Source organism: Sesamum indicum, linkage group LG8 (assembly GCF_000512975.1).
Source record: "Sesamum indicum cultivar Zhongzhi No. 13 linkage group LG8, S_indicum_v1.0, whole genome shotgun sequence".
NCBI lineage: Eukaryota > Viridiplantae > Streptophyta > Magnoliopsida > Lamiales > Pedaliaceae > Sesamum > Sesamum indicum.
The window spans coordinates 14540985-14549289 of record NC_026152.1 but is presented as its reverse complement, the minus strand read 5'-3'; the positions used below and the strand labels follow the sequence as shown (position 1 = coordinate 14549289).

The 8305-nt window shown below is 35.1% G+C and overlaps 1 protein-coding gene across 1 annotated transcript in view; it reads left to right on the top strand.

Moving 5' to 3' along the window:
- The window catches only part of LOC105168738 (transportin MOS14), a 19107-nt gene continuing 11759 nt past the window's right edge, over positions 958-8305 (top strand). The window contains exons 1-7 of the mRNA XM_011088883.2: positions 958-1268; positions 4778-4855; positions 4972-5034; positions 5750-5797; positions 5869-6015; positions 7029-7160; positions 7979-8019. Of these exons, the coding sequence (XP_011087185.1) occupies positions 1146-1268; positions 4778-4855; positions 4972-5034; positions 5750-5797; positions 5869-6015; positions 7029-7160; positions 7979-8019 (632 nt within the window). The 5' untranslated portion in view covers positions 958-1145. The remainder of the gene's footprint in view (positions 1269-4777; positions 4856-4971; positions 5035-5749; positions 5798-5868; positions 6016-7028; positions 7161-7978; positions 8020-8305) is intronic.

The following is an 8305-nucleotide window of genomic DNA, read 5'->3' as shown; positions in this document are numbered from 1 at the left end:
CTATTGGTTCAGTTGAACGTCATGATGTTGAGGTGGATATAGCTAGTACTTCTATAATATAACACCTCAAGATTATTACATGCCCCAACTGCCTCAAGATTATTATATGCCTCAATCGCCACAAAATGGTTGGTTTCAATCAGCTTCATAAATGTCAACCCACAGAGAAGATTATTCTTCACACGCACACCTTGACCTTGGTCTTGACATTAATCAACCATATACACCTGTATACAATATTTCACCAATTCCATTTCCATCATTTAGTGCATATCGTGATAATGTGGAGTTTAGTTCTGCAATAATATCAAGTCTGTTGGACATTAATCCCAATGTGATGATAAATAAGGCACAAAATGAGTCAACGTAAAATGTGGGCGAGGAAATAAGAAGACCTCGATGTCAATGCCACAAACGCAATTATGTAACGGGTGGACAATTTTGATATTTACATTTCTATTGTAATATTTTTAAGAAATTGGTCGTAATTAAAATTATACAATTAATATTATGATTTTTTAGATTTTAATATATTGCTAAAAATTAATTGGATATAATTAATTTATAAAAGATAAAACTAAACAAAAAAAATAAAAATAAAAAAAGGTGTCGTGGATGACATCCACAACAAGCTCATTTATAAAAACAATAAATAAAATAATTTTTAAATGATCCAGGATTCGATATATTTTTATTATATAATTGTTTTTAATAATATTAAAATAATTAATCCTAGTTTATGCTCTTTTATCACTTGAATGATGCTTAAGAGTTCCTAGAGCCGAAGACTCCACAAAAACCCATTCAATCAAAAGCCCACAACCCCCAAACTCAGAAAGTAAAACAAAAAAGGAAAAAGAAAGGGAAATTTTGAAATTTACCTCAGACAGATAAATATTTACATACATTCGCAGCTCTATAAAAACAATATATATACATATATATATATAGAGAGAGAGAGAGAGAGAGAGAAGAGAGGTATAATAGTTGTACACAGAGTCTTGCAGATAGACATACAAATTTAAAACTTGACTTGCATAAAATCAGTCACTATTCACATACATATTATACAGTTTGCTGTGTCTCTATCTATATACAATCCCCCAATCAATCGGTTTTGGAAGAGTTGCGACAAAACACAGAAGATGGAGCTGCAGAACACTGTGAAAGAAGCCCTAAACGCGCTGTACCACCATCCGGACGACGCCGTACGGATGCAAGCCGATCGCTGGCTTCAAGATTTCCAGCGGACGATTGACGCTTGGCAGGTGATTTACGCTGTTCCAATCCGGGATTGCTGTTTTTGTTTTTTTTGCATTGTTTTCTCGGATTTTAGTGGGTTTCGTGTTTGTTGCTTGTAATGAGGGCTTGGAGTGTTGTTTGAGATGGTTCAGGTTGTGTTTTGAGTTGGATGAAAATGGGGTGGGGGATTTTCTGTTTCAATCGATATGGGAGTCGGATTGAGATTCAGTTGCGTTTTATCGGAAAGGTGAGATTTTGAATTGCCTGTGCTCTTTTTTTTATTGGGAAAATTTAAGGGTTGAAGAAATGGAAGCTTCTGGGAATTTGAATTTGAATTTGGCCAGTGGTTGTGGTTTGTAACTAGTTGGTGCTATTAGTTACTTCACGATAGGAGCTTTACTAGTTCTCATTTTCAGCATGGACGGCGTTCTGATTGCATTAAGTTTAGAGAGCTACTTTTGACATATGGTTTGGTCCTCCTGTTTGCGGTGGATGTGATTTTGTCATGATACTCGATGTGTATTACATGCAATGGCTACTTTGGTGATGGTCCTTAAGTCGCAATATGTATTGAGGTGCACTTTGGTAAGTGCATTCTGTATCTTTTGTCCTTCCAATGTGGGAGATGAATGTGGAATTTTGAGAAAAGGGCAGGACGAATACCTGCTTTCGCCACCTTTTCCTTTTGGCATTAGGGTTTTCAAACTCTTGGATTGTTTGGTGAGCTAAGAGTTACCTGACGACAAACTTTTATAGTTTAGTGGGGCTGAATTGTAAAATTTCAGTTTTTGTGGAGCACTTCTGGGGTTCCTTTTTCAGAGACTTAGCGCAGCACATAGACCTACTCTTCCGGTTCTAATTTTTTATTTTTACATTTTGCATTCTATTGCACATTCAGCAGCATGTTAGGTGATGTTTTGACTTCTTATGTGTTGTCTTGAGATATCATAACACCCTGACTGAAAAGGATTATACTATACAGTCTAAAATGATGTTTCTATTTGATTAGTCTATTTTGAGAGAGAGTAGGATTCATGATAAACTATGTAAACTATCTTTTGTTTTTTGGGTTAAATATAATGAAGATGATTTATGTCTACCCAACTCATATGGGAAACTTGTCTCTTGGTATTACTTAAAAATTGCTTTTGTTGGATCAGGAGTCTGTGCAGTTAATCAACTTCCCGTTGTTGGTTACTAGTGTGGGTTTTCTTTTCTTTCAAGTAGCATTTATTATCATAATGTGAATTTCAATTGGTGGCAAGCCTTCTGCTTGTATAGATCACTGATTGTATTAAAACATTGTAAGATGCTTAAAAGAAAATTGCAAGCACCAGGACACAAAAGGTGGAAAGCAGAGCAAGCACTCTTTGAGCTGATTGCTACAAAAATCCTTACTGTCACTCTTTTAGACAGAGCTATTTGTTATAGAACTCTATGCCTGGGAGATTTGCATCTCTTTCACCTTGTGCTGAAATGGCAATGGTCATTGGAAATATAATGTAGTGGCTTAAGTGAAAATTTGCTTATGCTTTACCACCAATGTTACTCCTGGCATAAAACATTTCCATGCTTGCTATTTCTGATGCAAGTTCCTCTTGATTTACATTTTTGGGACAAAGAATTGGCAGTCATTGCACGTTGGCTAAAAGTTGCTGTAAACAGCATCAGCTGTTACATTTAAGCCATAAAACAGTTTTGAGCTTACTGCTATACAAAGAAATTTATGTTCATTTAGAGAGTTTTAATCAGAGTATCAAGTTAGATATAGCCTCTATTACTGGAAAATCTATAGAAGTTCGATAAAAGACAAGAATGTTGCATGAGTTAGATTGCTTTTCAAGTTCTGGGCCCTTTTCATGACTGAGTTGGCTCTGAGAATTTCATATGCTGATAAACTTATCCTCCACCAAACTATTAAAAACGTAACTGCTACTTCGGTGTGGTCAATTATTTTTAGCTTGATCAAACTACTTAAACCTCAAATACTACTTCTTGCTGATTAACTTATATCTTATTCTTGCAACACTACTAAATCCATAACTACCATAATGAGGAAGGAAGTCTGGTTCCTTTTGCTTAATTTTCTAATCCATTGTGGAAAGTTGCGAGAATATCCTAGAACATTTTTGATTCCCAGTTCTTAAATCCACAAAAAGAGCAGTAATAAAATAAAGTTGAAAAAAAGAGGAGCAGATAAAATGCTTATTCCCTGGTCTTTTATTTCTGCAACAACTTCTTATTATTTTCCTAAGGGTACTGATAAAAGTGCTTTTTTTGAGGATCATGTTACTAACTACTCATTTCTTGTTGGATGGGTGTGTTTTTTGTCTTTTTCTATGGTTAAAGCTGTGGGACAGTTTGCTGGTCTAGCTTTATGAATGAGCCATGAGTGGTTCAGTGCTCTTTTTCCTGCCTTTAGTGGACTCCTTTTCCTCTACTTCTTTTAATTGTTTCCTTATAGTAATAATTTCTTTATTTCTTCAGGAACTGCTTGGTGTTTATTGTTTATTTGTCAAAATGTCTTCTTTACATACATGTCTATTTGTATTAAATTATATATTTCTACCTAATTTCTCTGAGAAATTTGACAAGTAGAGCAAATAGGTAGCAATGTTTTAGACAACAGTGGTTACAAACAAAAATATTTTGCAAAGGGTAAAGCAAAAGCCCTTGGGGCTAGAGTTCATTATTTGTTTAATTGAGGTATATTGTTTGGATATCATTCTATAATTTAGCTTATTCTTTTAAATATTGAGTTGTTTATTGTGGAGGTTAAATTTTCATTTGTAACTTGTTGAAATTTTAAAGCCTCAGATGGTGGTCACGATGTTTTATAGGTTTCCTATTCTATTTATGAGATGCTCTGTCCTTTTTCATGTATATTTGATTTATAATATTTGAATATGTCTATTCGTTTTTTTTTTTTTGCTAGATTATGTTATCAAGTTCGACATTGTATTGATGACTTTTTATTTTCAATGTCTCTTTTAAAGTTTGCTTGTCCATCATCATGCTAATTAGACTGCGACCCTGATTGCCGAACAAATTTTGATAGAATGGTATTAAGTAGGCTGCAGCTACCGACTTCCTTTGGCTACAGATTTATGCATTTGTTGGTTGCCAAGTTAATGTTGGTTTATTTCTAACTAATTCCATTCCAACAAAATTAAGTGATGCAGCATAGGCCATATTTCGTGCATAAGATTTTTGCAAACCCCGTTTTCTTTTTTCCTTTTCCCTGCTTCTGTTAGGTCAACAGTATATTCCTTCTGGTTGATGAGTGGAGAGATAGATTTTACGCTGTATGTGTATGGGCTTCACCAGTTATGCATACCCCCCACTCCCCCACCCAAAAAAAAGGAAAAAAAAGAGAAATAATGTGATCCTATTTCCTTATTACCTCTCCTCTATTTGAGTATTTTCCTCTGACATGACCTGGACTTTGAGAGGAGCATTTCTCTCCCACTGTCCTGTTTCAACGGTAAATGTTACTTTTTTTTTCTCACTCTAATATCATGTTTATTGTGGATAGGTGGCAGATAATTTGCTTCATGATACTGCCAGCAATATAGAAACTTTGATATTCTGCTCGCAAACTCTCAGAAGCAAGGTGATGATTTTTCTTTTTGGGGACTAAGCTTCTATTTTCTCTTTGTAATCACAGTTATAATACCACTGATGATAAGCCAAGATGAGTCTATAAGCATTTTTTTATGGTGTAAACAGGTGCAACGTGATTTTGAAGAACTACCTTCCGAAGCTTTTCGTCCATTACGGGTTTCTTTAAATGTAAGGAAGTAGTAATAATTTCTCTAATCTGGGATATAATATCAGTGCACAAATCTTCTGTTTTAACTTTTCTATGCTTTCTTCAAAGTGTGGAGGCTGTTGGTGAATGTTCACTTAGAATCCTTTTGAATAAGCTTTCCATCTGGCGGAAGAAGTCCTCCTTTAAGACGCCGAAGTTGAATGAGTTCTCATTTGCTTGTGAATTTACTTGTTCATCCATTTTGTAACTGTACATTGCTCTAGCTTCTATTCATTGGCTGGTCCTACAAAGGTTAGTGATCATGTGTCGGATATCTTTGAGGAGAAGGTCCCTTATGGAAGTATATTGAAAACAGAAATCCCTAAAGGAAAATGTGCTTTGTTTTCTGCTCAGAGGTTCCGGGTTCATATAGTAATGTTCTTGCTATGCATATAAGTGAAATATGTTCCTCAGATATGAGCATGGGTGGATTTGTTTATAGATTATGTATTGTGTTTTTAGATAAAGATATTGCCATTCAGGCTTTATTGTTTTACAAGGGGCTATTGTTGGTAAGGTTTATTCTTTTTTGGTATTTCCTGTGGGAAATTCTTTTGATTTAGTCTACCATAATTCTGTTTACCTATGTGTTTTTGTTTTATGAATTCAGGCACTACTGCATGAGAATAAATATGTCTTTGATAGATGCTTTATATCTCTTGCATTGAATTTTATGATACTCTTTTTCTTATTCAGACCTTGCTGAAATCATTTCACAAAGGACCTCCTAAAGTTAGAACTCAGGTACAGCTAGAATATTTGAATTATATGTTCATGTCTTATTTCAAAGAAGGCTAAATACTGCGGATATATAGATTAGCCTTGCAGTAGCTGCATTGGCTGTCCACGTACCAGCAGAAGATTGGGGAGATGGCGGTATTGTAAATTGGTTAAGAGATGAGATGAATTCAAACCCTGAATATATACCAAGTTTTCTGGAACTTCTCAGAGTTTTGCCCGAGGTACATGGAAATCCAATATTTGGAAATTCATCTCTCTCTGACAGTCTGACCTGCACATGCTTTCACATGCACACATAAAACACACACATGTACACCACGAGAGAACAAACACAGATATACATATAAAAAGAGCATGTACACACCAGTAGTGTAATAGGAAGGAATGCTTGATGTGACTTGCTTTATGGTTGACATAAGTGCGGCATGCTGCTTTGACTTCCATAATCCTGCAACTGGAACTAAGTATCAATGCTATTCTGTTGCTGATCTTCTATGCTCTAGCTTGTTACTTTTGAAAAAGAAAAACTTTTGAAGGCCTTCTACTTGGCTTGTTGCACAAGTTTCCCTTGAATTGGCTTGAGCATGTCTCTATCCATAGTGTTGGGCTTGAAGTAAATATATTGGTTCTTGTTTGAACAAATCTGTGCCACTGACTAGTTTTCAGGCTCTTTTCTAGATTTTACTAAAAGTGTTTGGGTTTGTTTCAGCTGAAAAAGCTTACTAGCTTCAACATCTTTTGATCTTGGCTCTTTAGGACTTTCATGCTGATCCTTTTTGAATATAAAATTACCCTGTCTGAGGCAATCGCCAACAGCTCAAGCTTATTATTGGCCTACTATAAATATACATTAAATTGTTAACTTGAAATTTCAGTCTGAAGTTTGCAAAAATTGCGTTTGCTTGAGAATGGTGTCTTTGTGATGTACTTTTTTGTGGTGTATCTCTTGTGTAAGAAGCATATGTTACATGGAAATGTGCCTATACAGGTTCGAAACGCCACTGTGGTGGACAGACAATTTTTCATACAACAACTTTAATCTTTCATTGGTTTGTTGTTTATTGTGATGATATATGTGTCATCTCTCTAGTTGTCAGGATTACAATTTCAGATTTTAATCTATGGTTAATCATTTCTTAATTGGGTTTTTGGTAATATATGTGCGGTTATCATTATTGCTTCTTATGATTGGCTTTAAAAAGGATGGGTGACAACAAATTTTCTATGCAATCAGGAAGTATTCAACTACAAAATAGCAGTTCGTCCTGATAGACGCCGTAGTTTCGAAAATGAACTTGCTTCAGGAATGGAGATTGCTCTTAATGTCTTAACAGCTTGCTTGAACATCAATGAACTGACAGAGCAGGTATATGCTGTTATTTAGTTATTGGTTTATGGAAGTCCATATTTCGTTCTTAAATCAGTTACTTGTAGGATTCTTAAAAAATCAATATTTTTGATAGATTAAGCAGTAATGAATGTAGTGGAAATACTCTTTTCCTGTTCTTTGATGTGTAAAAAAATGTACAAGACAACAGATTATGATATGTTTCCTATATGTCAGCACATAATTTATTGATGCTTGAATGGGCTTTAAGTGCCAGTTGAACATGAAAAAATGGTTCCATATGATGTTCAAAAATCTTATGTGAAACTTGCATGTACCATCTTTTGATGTTTTCATGTCTTGAATGTATAGAGGTACGTCGTCGTCCTGTTACTTTTCTTTCTCTTTGTTGTACTACTTAAGAGCAATAATCATATGATAATGCTTACTTATGGTCTTAGCTGAACTCCCTGTATTTGCAGAAGGCACAGAGAAACAAGCTCGGTGATACTCTTTTCCCTACCCAGTTCTGCCGACATTAAAAAATTTGCACTTAATCTGTTAGAGAGACAATCCTTATTTTCTAACATTTGGGTGCTTGTTGTAGATAGTTGTCATTTCCTTGCTTGTGTCCATTTGAAGACTGCTTCTGTTTGGTATCATTTCAAGTTGACTGCTATTTCTAACTTCGACCATTGCAATAGTGTATTATTTTCTTTTCATCAAACAAAATTTTCTGCTTCTTACTCTCCATCGTACTATCTTATGATGTTTTTTTTTAATCAACTTGCTGGAATTTTAGCCAAAGTTTGACATTTCATCCTAGTTTGCCTTTCTATGGTCTTACAACTTGGCAGGTTCTTGAGGCTTTTGCTTCTTGGCTACGGCTAAGGCATAGGTATTTTCTCTTTACCATTCATCCTCTTAATAATTCTATGGTTGAATTTCCGTTCTGAAATGTGGACCCTGTTTCCCCTCTGTTTCAAGTGTCCCAATGTTATATACGAAATGCATGTATGACTTTTTGTTGCTTGCAGTTTCTGTTATTTTAAAATTGAAAATATAGTGAAATTATTATTTTTTTAAAATGGATTTATCATCTGTTATCGTAGAATATCTCAGTTCAGCTGATGAGTTTAGCAAGCAACAGAACCCCACCCCACCCCCCCACCGACTACCGCACC